Source organism: Phascolarctos cinereus, unplaced genomic scaffold, assembly GCF_003287225.1.
Source record: "Phascolarctos cinereus isolate Bilbo 61053 unplaced genomic scaffold, phaCin_HiC Scaffold_1;HRSCAF=81, whole genome shotgun sequence".
In the NCBI taxonomy this organism is placed as follows: domain Eukaryota; kingdom Metazoa; phylum Chordata; class Mammalia; order Diprotodontia; family Phascolarctidae; genus Phascolarctos; species Phascolarctos cinereus.
The window spans coordinates 26,951,265-26,972,711 of record NW_027555514.1 but is presented as its reverse complement, the minus strand read 5'-3'; the positions used below and the strand labels follow the sequence as shown (position 1 = coordinate 26,972,711).

General features: G+C 37.3%; 1 protein-coding gene across 4 annotated transcripts in view; it reads right to left on the bottom strand.

The window, feature by feature from the left end:
- Positions 1-21,447, bottom strand: part of SLC4A7 (solute carrier family 4 member 7) — a 121,645-nt gene that overhangs the window by 41,734 nt on the left and 58,464 nt on the right. For all 4 annotated transcript variants that reach the window (XM_078151308.1, XM_020993181.2, XM_078151305.1 and 1 more), the window contains exons 4-11: positions 20,391-20,529; positions 19,697-19,857; positions 16,077-16,265; positions 7,699-7,814; positions 5,682-5,839; positions 3,074-3,161; positions 1,626-1,772; positions 616-722 (exon numbers count right to left, since the gene is read on the bottom strand). In XM_078151308.1, coding sequence (XP_078007434.1) covers positions 616-722; positions 1,626-1,772; positions 3,074-3,161; positions 5,682-5,839; positions 7,699-7,814; positions 16,077-16,265; positions 19,697-19,857; positions 20,391-20,529 — 1,105 coding nt within the window. The remainder of the gene's footprint in view (positions 1-615; positions 723-1,625; positions 1,773-3,073; positions 3,162-5,681; positions 5,840-7,698; positions 7,815-16,076; positions 16,266-19,696; positions 19,858-20,390; positions 20,530-21,447) is intronic.

The window sequence follows — 21,447 nt, the reverse complement described above, 5'->3', positions numbered from 1 at the left end:
TATCTTCAAATTTCGCAAATGGCTTGTTTCTAATTTTATCCTTCTGGGCATTTCAATAAGATTTACTATGCTGCACCATTATTGCTGCAACAACATCAAATGATGTACTGCAAAATCAGTAGTATTCAGATTTCCCTACTCGTTATAAATAAGTCTTTAGCTGATACTCTTCTTCCTCCCTAAACTTTCATGCTCCTTTAATTGGTATCATTAAAATTCTATACTCTCTTCAAGCGTAGCCTGGGTTTGGACTGGAAGATATATGATAGCATATAACGATAGCATATGATAGCTGGAAAAAATGATAGCAAAAGTCATGCAATGTTTTGAATATCTAGCCCATTGTTATAAGTGGCTATAATTAAGTAAAATATATTCACATCCATAACATTAAAACTATTTTAAAATTATAGATAGGATAAATGTATATTTAAGATGGTGAAATTATTACCACATTTTAAAATGCCAAATATCAAACACTCAAGAGAAACAATACTCAAATACACACACACACCCCCCCTTACAGATCTATAAACATATACCACATAACAATCTACATTCCATGGAGCTTTCATATGATCTCTCTGAAATTCACACATGAGCCAGTAAACACACCTGCCAGTCCTCTGCAGTTCTGGTCCGGCATGATGGCCCTCCTCTTTCTGCATCTCACCTGATGAAGGTGTAGATCCATTTGGAAAGATAGGGATCTTCCTCTTTTCCTGCATTCAAAAACGCATAACATTACGTGATGTACGCATGCATGTGTGTACGCATCTGCAGCTGCATACATGTATGAATACACATCTACACATACACACACAGGCAGATTTTTCACAGCAGCTCATACTGAGGACGCTAAATTGGTCTCTTCAAAATTAGTCAGAGTAAAATGTTCACCAATTCTGGCGCTGATTGCTTTCCCTGAGAGTGAAAGGCACTGGGGAGAGTCTCCGCCTGAGTGTTTGTTCAAGCCTTCATCTTTGCCATTCTTCACTAGAGCACTAATATTTCAGTCTTCACGATCACTCTTTTATGTGTTCTCAAAAACATGCATGAAACATGTTATCTTTAAAAATCCAAGCAGTTTTTAAAAAGACGGAAATCGTAATTAATTTTAAAATAAAGTCTCCCCAAAAGGGAAATGACACAAATATCTAGGGTAAAAGAAAATATATACACCTTGATTTTCATGAGGAGATAAAATATCCTCCTCTGTTATTAAATACTAGAGCAGAACTTCTTAAGTGGATGGATGGGCACCACATAAGTCTTCGTTAAACTCTGGTTTGTAACAGAGTTTGTCACTTTGCCATTAACTTCCTATGGGTCAAAGAAGTGCTTTCATTTTTAAGCAGTCCTCATCATCACCCTTCTGTAGTAATCAGGCCTAAGTGGGATTCAACAAAAGATCAAACACCCACCCAACCCAAGGGACCACCCCAAAGGAGGGCCACTATGGTTCTGCCTGAAAAACAAATCCATTATTTTATTGATAAAATTGGATTTTAATACAATTGTTTTGGCACATACCACAGGCCAATTCCTATTATTACTCACATAAAGATTAAATTAAAACATTTACAATAAACATAAACCAAAAAAATAATCCTAATGAACCTGACCTGAGAAGGCACACTCTTTGGTGGCTCAATGCGTATAGAAGGGTCCCACTCTCCTGGAGGCAGAACAGTTACTTGGTCTAAAAATTCATCAATTCCAGAAAGAAGGTCATTTCTATCTTTTGCTTTATATGCAACATCATGGAAAATCTTAAGAAGAAAAAAAAGTATAATTTCCTATAATGATTTTCTATTTGATAGATTCAGCATATAAAATATATTCTAAAGAATCACAAATAAATCTATATCAACAGTAACAACAAAAGGATCCATACACCGTATCAAGTGCCTCCCTACTGGAATTATTAAAGTACCTCAACTGCAACCACACAACTAAAGAATGGTGCTTCCTTCCAGCCAAGCTGGGAGCGTACTCCCTGAACAATTAGACCATGCTACTTCACTCCACTAGAATAAAGCAAGCTTCTCTTAAAAAATTCATTTGAAGCTACTTGTTAGAAAGATATCAGATTAAAGTGTGTATTTTTAAAGTGTGTTTCCACTAGGAATAAATTAAGTTGCTAGCCTCAGGCTTCCTAATAATATATTGTTATAAAAAAAAAACCTTCGATGTTTCACATTCTATACAAAGGAGGGTGAAGATAAAAAGAGGGAGAAGGGAAGGAAGGGGGGAGGGATAGGGAGAGAGAGAGAGAGAGAAGAAAGAGACAAGAAAGATAAGAGGTAAGAATGAAAGAAGGGAGACAGAAAATGACTTTACAATCTTTTCCTTCTAAGTTATCAAAATATTGAATGCAAATCCTATCTTTGTCTGATATATCTGCCTGATATTGAATTGTGGAGAGACGGTTAAGAAAAAAAAATATGTCTACAATACATGATTTGACTTTAAAACAAGACATCTGAATTGTGGTACTATGGATGACTAAAGAATTGAACTTTTATTAGTACTATTTTCCCCAAAATAGATCTAAATGAAATAGACTATAAAGAAGATAACAGAATTAAAATGTTCCATTTCCTAGACACTTTAAAAATTCAACATACTGAAAACAAAAGAAAATGCAATTAGTGACTGAACTGCTGGACATACCTAAGATCACAGCTTCAGGGGAAAAGGAAGGTAGGAAAATGACAGAGCCTAAAGTCTTGGTGTTCTGCCATCTGGTCCCTCAGTGTCATATGATCATAGAGAGCTGGAAGGTACCCTGGAGGCCTGAGGCATCAAATCCAACCGTTCATTTTATAGACGAGAAAGATGAAGCCCATAAAGGTTAAATGACCTGCCCAGGGTTACATAGGTATTAAGTGGCAGGACAAGGATTTGAACTCATGCTCTTTAAATATAGGATTCTGCCCAGTGAGTCACTACGCTATGAAACAGAAGTACACTGGGACTTCAGTAATATTCAACTAACTTATCACGATTTGTTTCTTTGTTTGCAATATACAGTGCTAATTCACCAAAACATAAGCATGTTTTCCCTTACCTCATCTGTCATGAGGGTAGCTATTGATCTCCCAATTTCATGGTACTGTGGCGCCTTGCCTGCAGGGCCCAGTAATAGAAACAAAAACCTGGAAGAGATTTAAGATAGGGAGACACAGAATTTAAGGTAAGCCAAAAAGTAGGAACAACTTTCTAAAAATAATTCTAAGCAATTAAACACAGCCATTAGCAAAATGAGAAGGCAAAGAACTTCATGCAGAAAAGGACTGGCTGCACAGGAGGGCCATCAATTCTTGCTAATCTGCGCAAACCAAGGGATAATTGGCATAAATAACCAACAAATACTTTATTTAATTTTTGTGTTTTATATCTAGATGTGAAGGTAGCTACTAGTCTTAGAAATCCTCATCCAGCATGTATATGATGAGGACACAGTGGAGAGGTGGTCACCTCACCACAGTCTGGTGCTATAATGATCGCAGGTGCCTTCCGTCCTCATCGCCCCACAAGGTTACAGATGAGCTGGGACAAGGGAAGGGGCTCGTCCAGGGAATGGCTGAGATGGAATCTGAATTCGCCTTTTTTGTCTCCAAGTCCAGTGCTCTATGCCACACTGCTTCCCACATCTTTCACTGGAGACTCTGGACATAAAGTTTCCTTCATATTTAAAACTAAGATTCATATAATGCTTTAAGGTTGAAAAACATTTTCCTCACAATGATCATTCCCCCACCCTCACACCTTGTCCTTTTGGCTCACAAAAGTGACATTACTTTCCCAAAATCCCACAGCTGGTGGAACCAGAGAACCTTAAGAATGGAAAAAGACCTCCCCCGCTCCTTTCTCCCCCTCCTCTTCTGCCTCCTACCCCTCCTTTTTCCCTTCTTTCTTTTCCTCCTCCCCCTCTTCTTCATCCCCTCCTCTTCCCCTTCTTCCCTCTTCTCCCCCTGATCTTCCCCTTCCTCCCTCCCTTCTCCCCTTCCTCCCCCTCCTCCTCCCCTTTTTCCCCCCTTCTCTTCCCCTACCTCCTCCCCATCTCTCCTCTTCTTCCTTCCCCAAAATGATCAAATCCACCATGCTTCCTAACAAATAAAACTATCTGCACCATCACTGACGACGAGTCAGTGGGCCACCAAGCCTCTGCTTGCAGAATCCCGGTGACACTAACTCACCAAGCTGAAGAGCTCCAACTGTTGGAAAGTCTGTCCAACTACAATCTGCCTTCTTTTGTGGAGCTTTACTCTCCAGACAACTACCAGCTCTCTTGCACATGCTAATGATGACAACTGAAAATACCACCTCAGTTAACTGTCAGATTTAGTGCTATGCCAGAGAAATTGCAGAGGAGATAAGTTTTGAGAATCAGAACAAATAATAAAAAAGGCCTACCATTTTAAAGGAAATAATGAGAAGCATGAATGAGGGGGCAGGCTAACTGGCATAAAATATACCTCCTCATTTACAGCGCAGATCGAGAAGACTACTCAAGACAAAACAGTGTATATGTACTCAGATGCAGCCACTATACCAGATGTGTTTGCTTAATTGTCTTTCTTTGGCACAAAGAGGTAGATAGGAAATGTTTGGGATGGAGAGATAAAAGACAGCAACAAAACTTTTTAACCAGGTTGATTAAAAGTAAATTAATTTTTTTCAGCCACAAAAACTTAAGAGATATATTCTACTAATGCATGAAGAAGGGTGCTACCAGCAGAGTCAGAAGGAGTTCTCAACCTCATCAAAACACAGATCTTTGGAAGTACTGAACAAGAATGAAGAAAATGTAACCATTTGTAGGAATTAGTTTTTCTCAAAAATCTCATTCTCCCTCAAATCTCACATAGAATTTTTTTTTGTTTGCATCTCTCTCATGGATATACTGGGTAGTATTACAATATATAATTAATTTGTGTTTTAACCTTTTACTAGACTGTAAGCTCCATGAGGACAGGACTAAGATTTTTATTTATAAATTCTGCATCTCTACAGTGTTTAGCACAGTCTCTGCACACAGGAGACATTTGGATGAATGAATGAATGAATGGAAACACTGGATATCAGTGGGCATGCACTGGGAATCTGGGATTGCCAGAACTTATCAGATGTTAGCCATGATACAATTTAATGCTATAGTACTATTTACAAGGACCCAAGAGGAAACATAAAGTGCTATACATAATTAGGAGTGAATATACTGAAAAGATACAAAAATAAAAATATTAAAAGAGTGACAACTTGGTTATTTTCCACCTAAGGTGTCAAACACATTTCATCCAGTATAAAGTGTCAACAATAAGTTAGTTACCAGGACACAGAGAAGCTTCTAAAAGGTATTCTCTCAGGTGCTGACTTTTTTTCAGAGGGGGAAAGGGGAATGGGTTAAGCAGAACAGAAGGCTACTCCTTCCAGCTATGTCACTGCTACAGGGACCTTGTGCAAGGTCACAGAGCCAGTCTGAAGCAAGGGCAGGATTTGAACTCAAGTCCTCCAGACTCTAAAGCCTCTTTTCCACCTCAGAATGCTTACAAGGGACAGAAAGTATTCACTCCACAACAACGTTTTCCTGCACAAGATGACTGAAATATTTACCTTCATTAATTTTAATATATGCTGAATTTTGGAAACCATCACAATAACTGATTCTTTACCTGGTGGGCACTGGAACCTCAGTGAGGCCAGAAAGGAGGACGGCTGGGGACAGCCTCACAAATGCAATGATGGGCCTTTCCAAAAAATCCACTTCTCCCACCAAAACATTGGATGCTTCAGCTCCCGTGGGAATTTTCCTCATGAAATTCATGTCAACCTATCAGAAAACAGACAAATAATAATCAAACCCCAGTATCTTCATACCAACACTAGAGACAGTGGTAGGGAAGAGATGGGGAAAAAGAAATAAAAATACTCATTTATGAAAGGCTACTGAAAATGATTTGATGGAAGCATAAATCAAGAGCAAATTTTTCACAGATCTATAAAACTAAAAAGACAAAATATGATAATATAAACAAGATGCCTACTAAGCAACACTTTTAATGTTGTAATATGCTCTAGTTTTTATTACTTCTAAACCTAGATTATTCTGCATTTTCACTAGAGAAAATTTTCAATGAATATAATAACATTCATTCAAAACTCTAAGGACAAATATTTTTTCACAAACAACTAAGAGTTCATGAAATTATACGCAGTTCTAGAAGTCATTTATTTACCATGATTGAATAAAGAATTAGTTGCCACTCAAGTAAATTTAGTGTTCTTGCTTTTTAAAAGTTCAAAAGCTTATGCAGGCTCATCATGCAAGAAGAGCCACACCTTTCACTCTCATTACTATTATATTCTATAATCTAACGAAACACAGTTACTGTGTATAATTCCAAAGAACAGTTACAAAATGATAGGTACTAGGCGAACTTCTCCATGTCTCTAACTCACAGGAGCCACTACACAACCACTCACTAGCTACAAAAAACAAACCAAACACTTACAGCAGGCCTCTTGAGTCCCACACCCAGTGTGCCACAACTACAGTGCCAGGAGGCCGACTCCTGTCCAACAGGAGACGAGGAAGTGTACACAACAACAGGCCAAAGAAAAAAAATTAAAACTGGCAAATGAGCAAAGAAAATCAATGGTATCTGCCAAAGCTAGAGGACAACTACAGCATGAGTCAACCTGCAGTCCTTCCAGCTGTTTATTTAACAAGGGTAGCCTGCAGTCTGGTTAGTAACCACTTTTCCCTTAGAACTACTCACAGAACTAAATCCTAAATAACTAGACAGGAAAAGTCATATTGACGAAATTGAGGCAGTTACAAAGAGCCTCACAAGCGCTGCTGGGCCAGAGCTCCCTACCATCTCTGTGGAGCAAGAACAGCAACACAAAATCCTATTCAAGCTGTCTTTTTGTAGGAACATAGTTTGAGGGCGAACTTCATCGACAGAAAACTGTCAAAAGTCACATTCAAAGTTTAATATTATCTTTGAACTATATTATGTAATACTATAAAAGCTTATAGTAAAAATGCTATTTAAATAGCCAATCAGAATCAACTTTTCAAAAGTAATATATAAAGTGGGCTCCATTACTTTAGTATTTAGCAATAGCTTTTAACCCTGTTATGCAGGAATTTTACCCCAAGCCACATAATTAGTTCTGATTTGAAATGGGTATTTTGAGATCTATGCTTTTCTCTTCTCTACCAGTGGTAGAAGAGCTGATATGCTACCTGGTGTCTAGTACGGACCCCACAAGATTACAGCCAGATTCAAAAGGCTAATTCACCAGGGCTGTCCCATCATTCTAGCATTGATCTTTCTAGTGTTGACAGTGCTCAAACGTATCACTGATGTCCAAAAGGTACTAAAGAGGCATAGGATCAATGGACAGGTATCACTGGAAATACTGCAGGACTCATAAATCCTTTCACAATTTGAAAAGTGTTCCACGTTATTCAAACCCTCTCCTACAGCTACTTTAAATGTTAGCTAATCACCTTTTCTTCGATTTTCATGATAAGATAATCACATGCATCAATAAAGTTTAGAATGACCATTCTATTAAAAATGATTTCTCAAATTATCATCAAGGGAACACGACTGTTACAACCCTAGATTGGAGCATAAGTGTGAGACTGTGGACAATTACCTTCAATGACAGAATTACCTTGCTGAAGTCAACAGTACTATTCTCTCTGCTTCCTCCAGTTCCATTACCTTTAGCTTCTCCACTTTTGCTACTGTCCAAGTTTCCAGGTGCTGACTGTGGAGATGCCAAAACGCCTATATTTTAAAAATGCACAAATCCAAAATAAATATATAAAAAAATAGATTGTATAATCTAATTTTGCTCTTAACTCTGACAGTGATGGTCTGCCAAAAGCAAATGTGCAAGTGAGCCAATGTGCAGCATATTAGTACTTTACATAAAAGCAAATCAGTAGCTTGCCTCCCAAATATAAATGGTGCCATTAGAAGTTGCCTCAACGATAGCCCCTCCCTCCAAAAAAGGAAGAATTACTTAGTGAAGAAAGAAGGAAGAAGACTAGAATAACACATTCAAATTGACTCCAAACACAAATATTTTGCAAGTGAGCCCTCAACAATTTTACATATATATATACATGAATTTTATGGGCCATGATGACACAAAGTATAGAAACCAACCTGTACTTCATATGCTCAAACCAGGAGAAATTAAAACAACTTTCCCTGGCAACAAACTCTGTCAAAAAAAGTTAGATGCTAACCAAAAACAGACTTACTGCCTTAGCCGCTCACGGTCATCCCAACAAGCACTCGAGAGGATCACGGAACTAGAACCAGAATAAAGCTCAGCAGTCACCTAAGCCAGCCCACTCACTGTACCAATGAGGAAATGGAAGCCCAGAACGGCAAAGAGACTGACTACTACAACACACACAGCAGCAAAGAGGAATTTTCCTTGACACCAGCCCATTAATGAACAGGCTATAAAAACGTAAGGAAATCTCTGAAAAAGTAGCTCCTGGTAGACTAAGAAGCCAAAACACTAACATGTAGAAGAAATATAAAAGCACTTGACTATATCCATGGCCCTGTTTCATGGCACAAATGAGAACATTTTAATGTTCTTAAACATTTCTTGGCATGGTACTGTCATGGCACAAATTCAAACTAGAAGCTTTTTATGATAATAAACCCTCAATGAAAACAAACTAGTGATTTATCCATACTAGCCAACACTCAATGGAAAAAAACAGGCAACTCTAAAACAATAAGTATTTCTCAAAACCTTCAGTCGCCCTATCACAATGTTTTTGAGATGAAGCAGCTTAGCTCATGAGGCACTTAGTCCTCAGAATTTCTTTCCTTTGAACTTTGTAGTCTAAAATAAATACATATTAAGGACATCAGGTAAGTTACTTTTAATAAAGAATCTATTTTGTTCAGCCCTCTTGTCAAAAAAATGGCTCTTAAGAATATTCTGCATTAGGTTTACAAGTACGGTGGGCTAATTTTAAGACCTCGACCACAAAGTGAAGCAAGTCGCTGATATCATGGGTAAAATAAAGCAAGAACAATGAGTATGTTAACCTCAACCACTAAGACACAGAACTGTTTGGGAGAGAAGAGAACCCAGGATGCTATATTGTCTCCCCTTCCACTCTTTGTCCTTATCTTCCTGTTCAATTGTTTTCCAAGGCACAAAAGCTCTTTTCTTTTCCTAAGGCTATATCACGGAAGTAGACAGATTTAAGACATTTTCCTCTCACTATAACCTTAATTCAAATATGGTTTAGTGAAAAGAGCAGTTTTCGGTAGGAATCTTGGCTCTGCTACTTTCTACAGGAGTGAATTTGGGCAAGTCATTTGAAATCTCTGGGCCTTAGTTTCTAGCTCATCTATGAGGGCATTAGACTACATGATCTAGGTTACCATCAAGCTCCAAAACTATGGTCTTATGGATATACAATTCATGCAAAAATATTATGATAGTGAATGCTAGTAATATTCTATGAATTTAGTCAAACAAGTCAAATAATTTTCCCTATTTTTTCTTTCAGGATCACACTAAACTATAAAATCTTTCAGAGCAGGGACCTAGCACACACGTAGATATGTAATAAGTTATTTGTTGAATGACCTGCGTTTGTGCATCTCTCAACATTTAGCATAATGTTTTGTGGAATAAGAACTTCACAAATGTTTGTTGAATTAACTATAACCCAGAAGTCTTTGATGTGACTCTTACAGTCAATGTGAAAGACAGCCTTGAGGTAACTTCTCTATAGGCATAATGTTAAAATTTCACAGTTAACATTAGGTTTTCAAAGAACTGTATAGACCAAAGCAATACACACATCTTATTTTTAAAAGGCAGACTACCCATAGTTGTCCCCATATTTCCTTTCCAAAGCTACACAACTTCACAGACAAGGCGTTTCTGAAAGAGAAATTAAACAAGGATCTTCCCAAAGCCAAAAGCATTTTCTTTCATCTTTGTAAGCAGCCTTTCTGGCTACCACTGCAAAGTGGATTCTACTCTCAGAAAAGCAGTTTTAATGAGATTAATATTGGTAAATATCAAAACGGCACTCTTCTACAGTATGCATAAGAAACAGCTGTCATTTTTTCCCCGGGGGGGGGGGGAAGAAGGTATTCCCATTAAAGCATCTTACTTTTACTTGACATACAAAATATAACTACATAAGGTGTACTGGGCTTCCTATGTGAAGTCTTTTCTTGGTATAATTTCCACAGAAAATGATATAGCAAGAGCTTTTCACCGTAGCTGACAAATGGGATGCACCCAGAAAAGTCAGGCATTAAGAATTCAAGGGAAAACATTAGTGAACCTCAATGAAATACACTATCATTATTAAAAAAAAAAAAAGTAAAAATGAGATGGTAGTCTTTGACCATCATTTGTTGATTATCAGTAGCTGTAAGTAATTATATAAAGGATTCTTCCTTACCTAAATACCATTATCATTAACATGACTATATTCTTTTCTAACAAATCAAAATTAAATTTGCTACTTAGGAAGTTTCCTAGATTCTGCTATGATAAACCCATTAAAATGGAGAATAAACATCATCTTGATGTTATCACATTTCTCTCTATATTTGTAACTGTTAATTTATACCAAGAGGCAACAAGGCAGGGTAGGTAAAGAGCCAGCCTTGAAGGTCAGAAGCTTAGAGTTCAAGGACTCCTGTCTCTGACATACACTGGCCACAGGGCCCTGTCTCAGACTAGATGATACTGTTCTATGTTAGCAAAAGGAGGGTTTCTCTAGGAATGAAGTCCCAGGACTTAATTTATATGATTATATAACTAGTAAGTCTTAGTGATGTCATAAAAGATAAACTGAAAAATGAGGAAAAACATACACTTTCAGAAAAGCACACATTTTTTCTCTATTTTTAATTCTACAGAAGAAATGTATATGTAAATAATTTTCCAGAGTAATTCTAACTCACCATAATCTAAACACTGGGTCCCATGCCAAAGACCAAGAAATATGTTCCATTGAAATTTCTAATTTATATGCATAGCCATAATTTTGGCAAGAACGAAACAAGCTTTAGTCACTCAAATTTTAATATAAATTTGTCTTAGAGAAAACAATCAGGCTCAAATGCAGAATTCCTAGTCTGTATTCTAGGCTCTAACACTTTCCTGTCATAAATGTTGATCAGGCACAATCATAAACGTCACAGACTCCTTGAATAAAAACTGGGGAAAGTCACTCAATCTGGGCTTCCCAGAGAAGACAAAATGATGACTATAAATTATGGATAAAATGTTCTCATTAAGTAGACTGGATTATGAATTAATCTGCAAAATATTAATCCTCAAAAACTTTTTACATCACAATAACATATTCACCTTAAGAAAAATTGTTTCTAACAAGTCCTTTTAAATCATTTAAGTGCTCTACTAGTTAAAAAAGCTCCATTGCCCATTCAAAAGGTGACCTTAAATGTGTGGGCTAATTTTTATTTTAAAAACTAAAAAGTTTTTTAATAACACACTACAATTACTGCAGAAGAAAAAACATGCACCAGTCAAAATAAATGGTAAGCACTACTCATATACTGCTCAAGCTATGTGCCAAAAAAAGCATTCCAATGCGAGTGAGGCAGATCCAGAAAGCACCACACAGAGCTGGGGATAATTGCCTGGGCTTAGGTCAATATTTTCCTCCTTCTTCTGCTCCTGGCACTGCAGTGCTTCTAATTCTTCCTCAGGTGGATGAATTACTACTGTGGGGATATCATCACTGGCAGATGAAATCAGAAGTTCTGGGACCTGAAGCTGACTCTGCTGAGAACTTCTGGAATCCAGTCGACTGATTTTAGGACTGGAGGGTGGACTGTTTTGAGGGGTGGGTACTGGGGTTGTACACCTTGAGGCTGCCGGAGTCCCAGCTCTTGAAGAAGGAAGAAGATGACTGAGAAGGGACAAAGGTGATTCTCCTCTCAGTGAAAGATTTGAAGCAGATAGACCTGTTCGTAAAGAGTGGCGGGAGGCTGAAAGGCCTTCCCCTGAGATAAAAAAAAAAAATGAACAATTATGAAGTTCACAGCAGGAATGCAAAAAGAGGCACAAAAATGTATCATTTCTGACATAAATCACAAGCTTTCAAGAGTCAAAAATTTAATTTCATGCAGGTGTGGAGTAAGCATGGCAATCAAGCTTCGTAAGTATTAGAAAACTGGTACAGACTCTACTGATCAGTTAGTTCACTGAAGAAACCATAAGAAAAAAGAATGTTAATGAGGAAAGATGAAAAAAAAACAGTCAGCATTTAATATAAAATGAAAGGACAATTACACCCCTTGATTCTCTGGCTTTTTGAAAAGCAACAAACCAGAATCAAATTGTCATTTAAATAAGACAGGACATCTAACTCATAGCGTCTTGAGCTTATTACCATGCAGAGAGGGTCTAAACCAACAATGCCAAGCACCAACTTACCAGCATGTCAGAGACTCACTGTACCTTTGTTCCTACACTGAGGAGATCTAGCACTTCTCCCATAGTCTCTATCACTGCTTCCTTATAAGAGTGTCTAACTAAAATATGACATTAGTATACTCTGCCTAATGCAGATGTTCTCCAAGCAAAACTACTGAACATCATTTAAAAGTACTCAACTACAGAAAACTGTATCAAGGTCATTGAGAGGCCTTAAAATATTCAAAAACATTTAACAATAAAGATGATGAAGCTGGGCTCTATTAACAAAGAGAAGGAAAAAAACTACATAGCATTAACTGAAAACTCATGTCTGCCTCCTCTCCAAGAAAACAACTAGATGCTTATGATTAAAAGGAAGCCATTTTATAATATTTCGAAGGTTAATGTGTGCTCAGATGTCAAACAGAGGAAAATCTCATACTTTCAGTTACAAATGGTAGAAAAAATCCAATGGTTCATGCCGCAGGGCTTCAGAGCTGCATCCCATGAGCACCCACAATCCCAGAGACATTCATGATCCCCGTTTTAGGCCCTTTAGTCCAGTGAATTCATTTTCTTGGTGAGGAGACCCAGGCCAAGAAAAGCACCTTTCCTAAAGCCATAGGAGCAGTGAGCAGCTGAGGAGCCTCTGAAGCCCATGCCCCAGAATTCTTTCTGCCATGTCTTGTGGTAATTCCTTTACAGTATCCTAGTACCCTCCATTAAATTCCATTTATCACAAAGATAATAAGTACAAACTTATTTACACTTATGAAAGTGTAAACTTAAATTTATTTTACACTTAAAAAAAGACCATGAAAATTATTAAAATAGGTACAATAAGTATTTTTAGAGTACTTTATGATTAACAATGAACTCTGCATATGTTGCCCTCAATCGATTCTCACAAAAACTCTGTTAGGCAGGCAGTGTCAACACAATACGTGGCACACAGTAGGCATTTAATAAATGCTTGTTTCCCTCCATCCCCGCCCCCTTTTGCAGATGAGGACACTGAGGGTCAGGAAGACTGAGTAACTCTCCTTCCTCTCAAGATCAGACAATTGCCAAGTGGCACAGACAGGATGTAAACCCAAGCCTCTCAACTCCAAGTTCAATGTTCTTTCTACAATCCCACAGCTGCCCCAACAAAAAAAGTCAATCAGAACTACAAAGCATCAATAATGGAATTATAGTGAACCACTCACATGCAAATTAGCATTTTTTAAAGTACGTGTTCTATAAATAACAAATAGAATGTGTCCTAGAATAATCTGAAACCCTATCTTTTTTTAACAATGAACACAAATTTTTAAAGGATTCCTATATTCAACTAACTCGTCAATTATTGTTTTCAGCACTCCTAAGCAATATTTTTACTTTCCTATCATTTTTAGATTTCCAAGAGATATTTGCTAATAAATTGAAACAGGTTTTAATGGCCCATAAAGGTTTTAGGTACCTATTTACAGCTGGTTCTGATGGATGGACTAATTACTAAATGCAATAAATGACTGGCATGAATGCTTTCTAGAAATTAATTTAAAAGGAAAGAAAAAAATAGTTTTTGAAAATCTAACTGTATTTGTCCATTTTAGGTGCATTTAACCAGTTAGGAGAGAGACCTTACTTGGGGCCACTTAAAGAAGATCTGGCGGCAGCTAGGTGGCACAGTGGATAGACTACTGGCCCTGGAGTCAGGAGGACCTGAGTTCAAATCCGGATTCAGACACAACACTCACTAGCTGTGAGACTCTGGGCAAGTCACTTAACCCCACCTGCCTCACCAAAAATAAAGAAGAAGAAGAAGAAGATCTGAAGATGTTATCATTCTTTCAGCATTCTACAAGACCAAATGGTTAAAAGAGGGCCAATTATCAACCTTGTCCTTCACTCTCTGCAAAAGAATAAAGGAAATGACCATGCTTACCAGCTTTCTCAGCCCTACAACCTCACCAGCACTGAGAAGACCTAAAACCACTGCCATAGGTGCTCAATGCCAATGGCTTTCCCTGCTCCAACCTTTGGAGACAGAGGGAAGTGATTACTGGGGAAGAATCCATGTTGAGCAATCACCAGGAGGAAGATTCACAGAAGTTAAAGAAATGGAAGAACCCTTGGAGAACATCCACCCAAATCCCACCCTGGATTTCAGGTATCACTAGCCTTCCTCTTTCAGGCAGGGTCCTCATCTTATACTTCTTTTAAAAGGAAAGGAAAAAAATAAACAGTTTTTGAAAATCTAACTAATTTCAACCAGCTAGCATAGTTCAGTAATCAGTAATAGCAAAAGTCATTAAATTGACACTTTTTTCTACATCTCAATATTTTTAATAAGTAATTTAAAGCTACAATATGAATGAAGAATTGCCATTAGCTATTTATGTCACTTCAGAGCCATGATGGTGGGAACTGCAGCCTTTTCACCTTTGTAGTGATCAAAATTCCCAACAAAGTAGAACTGAAACATCTGAATTATTTTTAAGTTTCAGTCAACAGTAGACTGCTGAAATGAAAACTAAATTCAAAACATCAATTCTTCCACACTACTGAGGATGAACATTAAGTTTTAGACAATATACCAGAAATATAAAGGTTAATCTTAATTATTCACTCATAACTGATCTAAGTCAGTCTCAAAAAATAGGAATGTGCTTTCTACAAAAATTTTTAAAGCGGTCTGCAAGTTTTGTTGCCTCCATTTCTAAAGTCCCAATTCCTCTTGATATTCTGCCTCTTAAAAAAACTGTACATCAACAGTATTTTGTAGTCATTTGAAAAATCTGATTCAACAAAGATTCTGAATTAAAACAAGACTCACCCTTCCTAATCTGGCTCCAATCTACTTGTTTCAACAGAGCTCCTAGATGACATTCTATCATGGGCCTCCAAACCTTAACTCAGGTTTATCCTCAGCTCTTTAAAGAAGCCCTTCTTTATTTTCCTAAATAGCAGAACTCTTCCTGGCACTACCCTACCCCCCACCAAATTACTTTACATGTATCTTGTACATATGTTATATCTAGTTGTATTTATGTGTTGTTCCTTAAGCTCCTTAGGGGCAGGTACTGTTTTATTTGTCTTTTAATTTCTCACCGTCTAACACATAACCTGGCTCACAGAAGATAATTTCTATATGTTCACTTAACTGGAGAATAATTACTTCCCATCTCAAAATTCTGATTCTGGAGTTGAAAGTGACAACAATGCTGGATCCCCAGTGTGACACCCCAACAATCTCACTGCTTAGATGCCCCACTGCTTAGGGACAGCAAACACAGTCACACGGCCCTCAGGGAGGGGAACAGCGCCCAGCCCAGACTCCTTAGGTACTCCAAAAAGCTAAGTGCCTCCAGACAGGCTGGTTGCTGCACTTCCTGTTTGAGAATGTGATCAGCTGTGTTTTACAACACAAGAGACACATTAAGAAGAAAAAACAGCAAAATAACTTAATAGAAAAAAGGGAGGGAGTTGTAGAACCCTCAAATAATTATATACTGATGATTTCTTCTTTACAAAAATTTCACTCTTTAATATGCTGGGATGCTGTTAGAATAAACATGTTAGTAAAAACTGGATGCTATAACTTATCTCACCATTCCGTTCAAGCAAGTGAGGATCAGAATGTTTCTTGCCTATATCTGCAAAAGACCGCACAAGGGGAATCCGGCTCGTGAACCTTTTCTCATTTTGATGATGATGTCTCTTCAAAAGAGCCTCCCTGACATTCTCTCTTATCGAATCATCCAACTGGCCAGAGGCAATCATGTTGTCCAGCACCATATCTATTGCATGAAAAGAAAGGGCAACAGGAATTATTTCTGAACAAATAAATAAGAGCAGCGACTGTTAATAAAAATAATACACAACTCTTCAAGCATTAATATCATAGATCTAGAGCTGGAAAGCCTCTCATTGCACAGATGAGGAAAATGAGGCCAAGGGAAGCTAAGTGACTTGCCCAAAGTCACACAGCTAGTAAATGCCAGAGGCGGAATTAGAACCCAGGGCCTCTGCCTCCAGAGTCAGTAATCTCTCTTGGCCCCACACCTAAGCTCCAATAAAGTCACCATGAAAATCTAGCATCATCTCACAAAGATCCCTTAAGTTAGAGTCAGAATTGCATTTCCATGAATTACATGATAAATTCCATTTATATATAAAGCCATTATTTACCCTGTCCAAAAACACATACTAATAGTTGGTTGTTTTTTTCCTGGAATAGTTCCAAGTTTGTTAACCAAAGGAATTAATATTTTGGTCTTCCTAAGATACAAGAATATTTCATTGTTTCACATAACTTTTAGAATCCCACCCTATCAAAAGACTGCAAAGTGAGAAAATTAAGATAAACATATTTCTCCTGATCTTATTAAAATAAGTCTACAACCCCAAAACAATAAACTTAAGTTTTTCTGAAGTCATATGCAAATAAACTATGGTTGACAAGATTCAACATAAGTAAAAAGATAATAAACAGGTTGTGGTTTGAGGTTTTATTTCTTTATAAATGTTTTCTAAAGCTCCAGTTTCAAATGCGGTTTTCATATTATTAATCTGAGGGGAAATTTTATTATCATCATCATCGATTATCAACAATAATTAAATAACACTTTAAGATTTGCAAAGCACTTTACAAATACAATCCCACTTGATCAACACAACAGCCCTGGGATGTGTTCTTAACATCCACATGTACAGATGCAGAAAATGATGCAGACAGAAGTTAAATGATTCGCCCAGTATTACCCAGTTACTAAGTATCTGAATCTGGATTTGAATAGGGCCAGCTTCCTGATTCCAGGCTCAGTTTGCCATCTAGCTACCTCTGTCATACAACATATTTCACATACTATTATGTAAATTAAATGTGTTTTTGAAAATTCAAAAAATTAAATGAGAATTTGAACCCAGTAACGAAAAGGGGAACAGAATGTTTGATTTGGGGTTTTTCCATATTAAATTTTGTATATTAAACTCTTGGAATTTAATCTCATGTTTTCTAAAGTTAGTCAAACAAATATACATATACATTATTCAATAAAAAATTATTAATTACATATTGTGTGCAAATAATCATACTAGAAGCTGAAGAAGATGCAAAGTTTAGATAAATCAGTTCCTACCCTCAAAGAGGTTATAGTCTAGGAGGAGAAAAAGCCACCAATAAAAAAGTAACTTCAGTACTGTTACAGAAATGCCTTGTTGCTCTGAAGGGAAAGGTCCTACTCTAACCTAACATACCAATCAAAAGGATCAGGTAAAAGCTTCCTTGAAGAAATGGCATATAAGGCCTGGTCTGTCAAATAAGTGCAGGCATCAAAACAGGCAAAGATCCCTAGGCATTCTGGGACTAGGAAACAGCTCTCACAGCAGCACAGAGACAGAGTACAGAGCATGTTCTTGATGCAACTAACCTGGTGGTCTGGGGCACAGAAAAAATAAATGTAAGGGAGTTATTAGGAAAGAAAGCTGAAAACCAAAAGTGGCCAAAGTTTGTGGTAGACATTATGTGCCACACAAAAGGAGTCTAGAAGAGGCAGTAGAAGGCACTTACCACCTTTAAGCAGAAGAAAAGCAAAACCAGAGCATGCTTAAAACAAAATGTTAGGAAGGATGGACTGCAGAAGGGAGAATGTATAGGTGGAAATTCTAAGAACAATTAATCTAGGAGTGATACTGGAAGCCTATGCCAAAGTTGTGTTGCTGGAACTAGGAAGAGACATAGTTAGGCACTTATTTACTTTGGGTAAAATGAACTATATCTAAAATGTATATGCCTCCTTTCAAGAACTTCTGATTCTATTACTCAAAAGGTCTCAGTGATTTTCAAAAGATCCAGTATCTTTTTATAGAAACCATTATCTTCTCCAGATAAGATGAAGATGTTAATCTTATAGCTCACTGCAAAAAGCGATGACTATCTTGGCTAAATAATAACGTAATAGGATGCTACTTCCATTTCTGAAGAGTAAAGAAAAAATGAACATAATAATGTTTATGTTTTTTATACTATTGTCGTTAATTAGTTTGATATGTATTGTCAGAAGGGCCGTTTCATACATTTGGGGCCATTACATTCTCACTATCGGTAGTTTAGACTATTAGCTACTAGAGAGGAAAAAAGGACTCTCTTTTCTTTGTATGCACACTTGAAAATGAGTATTCCACTGAAGCTGCCTAAAACAGGGTCATGTGACCCTGGAGTACTATAACAATGATGATGATGATAACAGTAATATAACAGCTACCATTTATGTATCACTTTAAGGTTTGCAAAGCACCTAATAGTAAGTATTATCTCATTTTATCTTCACACCTCTAGGACACAGGTACTGTTATTATCCCCATTTTATAGGAGGAAAGTAAGGCAGTTTGAGGTCAAATGAATTGCCCAGGGTCACACAACTAGTAAAAATACTGTATATTTTTCATGAATTAAATCATGTACACACAACATTTCTTGATGGGATAATAGCAAAAATGAAATGGAGCTTCAGTCTCCAGATTTCCCATTCAATAGCCTAACTCATACTGGTTACATCCCAGGCCACAGGCAAAGCATACATATGTGACAATAAAACCCTGATTTTTTTTCAAGCTACCTGATATAAAGACAGTTGGGAATTCAAAGCAATTAGTATTTTTAAAGTAAGTGGTCAAGTCTATCAATCTGTTGCCATAAATAGCAGTGAATAATTAATTTTTACCCCAAAGATTCTAACACATTTCCGGCCCTCTAAGATTCAACACTAATTTGAATAATATCAATGGATCTTCTGGCCACAAAGGAAAACTCTGCAAAGGCTACATTTCTATCAGATCCATTATGATAACCAATTACGAGAATTTTCATTTGGCTTTATTTGTTAATAGCTACAAATCTCCTTGCCATAAAATGAAAACAGAATTTACAAATATACACACATACGCTATAAAATTTACTTTCACATAATATAAATGATACAAGTTGGGGCAGCTAGGTGGCGCAGTGGATAGAGCACCGGCCCTGAATTCAGGAGGACCTGAGTTCAAATTCGGCCTCAGACCAAACACTTGACACTTACTAGCTGTGTGACCCAATTGCCTAAAAACAAAAAAAAAGATTTTTTTTAAGTAAATAAATGAATGAATGAATGAATGAATAAGCAAACAAATAAATGACACAAGAGCTTCCAACATAATTCACCCTGAACAACTATACATGCTCTACAACCTGCTATTTCATCCAGAGTGCTTGCTCTCATATCCAGCATAACCGTTCCATTCAGGATGCAGCTCCTCAGCTCAAACAGACTGTGCAAAGACAAGGTCGCCACATAAGGCTTGCTCCATCGATCCCCACCATCTTCAACATCCTCTTCAAATTTTAGCCACCTGAAAAGCATCATGTACACTATGATCCTGAGCACTGTCTTTTACAAAGAAAGATGACAAATACCAAAGCAAGCCTATGCTTTTCCACTTAGAAATAATAAACTAAAGCAGGCTTCACATCCATCCATTATTTCTCCATGCCAGCAAAATGTCTATCATACAAATAGGGTCTACATCAACATTCAAGCATGCAGACCAATATATGTTCAAAATAAAGAAGTGAGCCCACAAAATGATCATGGTAGCTCATATTTATATAGTATTTTTAAGATCTGCAAAGTACTTTACATATATTAGCTCAGTAATTAGTATGCTTTACTTTCTCAGATCCATTTTGCTCAACTATAAAATTTCAGGAATGCAACGACGAATTCTATAAACCTTGCCATGTTCTATTGGTGTATGGTAACACAGAGGCATAAAGACAAAGATCAGATGGAATCTACAGTTAAAAAAATTATCAGAGATAAGAGTTAGCGCCCTGCTTAGGAGCCAACAGGAGAATGACAAGAGGACTACTCAAGTAGCATTACCTAGCAGTTTCCTTCCACTCGTATTCTTCACCATCCCTATAACAAAGTTCATCCATTTCAGTGAAGAGGTCGTGGGGAATGTGCTCTTCATCATCATCTTCAGTACCAAGAATAAACTGGACACGCTGGGATGGTGTGTCTGAACAGAAGACAATTTGAAAACAGTAAAGAAAAATTTTCTCCAAATTGTTGAAAGATACATTACTTCAAAATTTCTTAGCTTTTTTAATATATTCCATTTTTAATTTATTTTAAATTACTGTACATTTTAAAGCAAATGTTACAGAAGAATCCTAGAGAGAAAAAAATAACATTAAATAAAAAAAATCATAAGGCATATTCCTATTTTTAAAAAGAGAACCTTTAAGGGTTTTTTTTCTTTAGTAAGTCAAAGGCAGCTTAAAGGCTACTACCTGTAAAAGAAATGAGAGGGTCTGAAGAGGCTGGCTGGCTCAGTTTTATCTCTTGATCTCTGCCCACAAAGGGGGCCTGACTTAGAGACACACCACAGATAGTTCCTGTGACCCTGCTGTTTGTTCTGAACCCTCCACCCAGTAGTCACGCACTACCACTATGAAGAAGTTAAAAGTAAAGGTACTAAAAGTCAAGGTAAGTCAAAGAAAATGGCTTCTCCCCCAAAGGAGACAGAAGACAGTGAGGATAAGACCATGTCAGTTAGAGACAAGGTTGTGGTTCTTCAGAAGACAAGCAAGAAGGCTGCGGCTACACCAGCAAAGAAGGTTCCACCAGCCAAAAAAGCTACTGTTGCTACTACACTTGCCAAGAAAGCAGTCGTGACTCTCAGCAAGAAAGCCAGTCTGCCCTGCAAAGAGAGGTTTCCCCAGCCAAAGCTGTCATCACGCCAAACAAGAAGAGGGCCACTCCTGCCTCCTTTGCTTTAACAATTAGCACCCTCAGGAATAAATGGGTAAAATGCCAAGAACAGGCCAAGGAATCTAACAATGGCAATGGAGATAAGTACGATGAGGCACCTGAGTCACCCAAAGGGTCCAAAAATGGAAGCAAATATGGGCAAATAAGATTGTGAGGAGAGTGA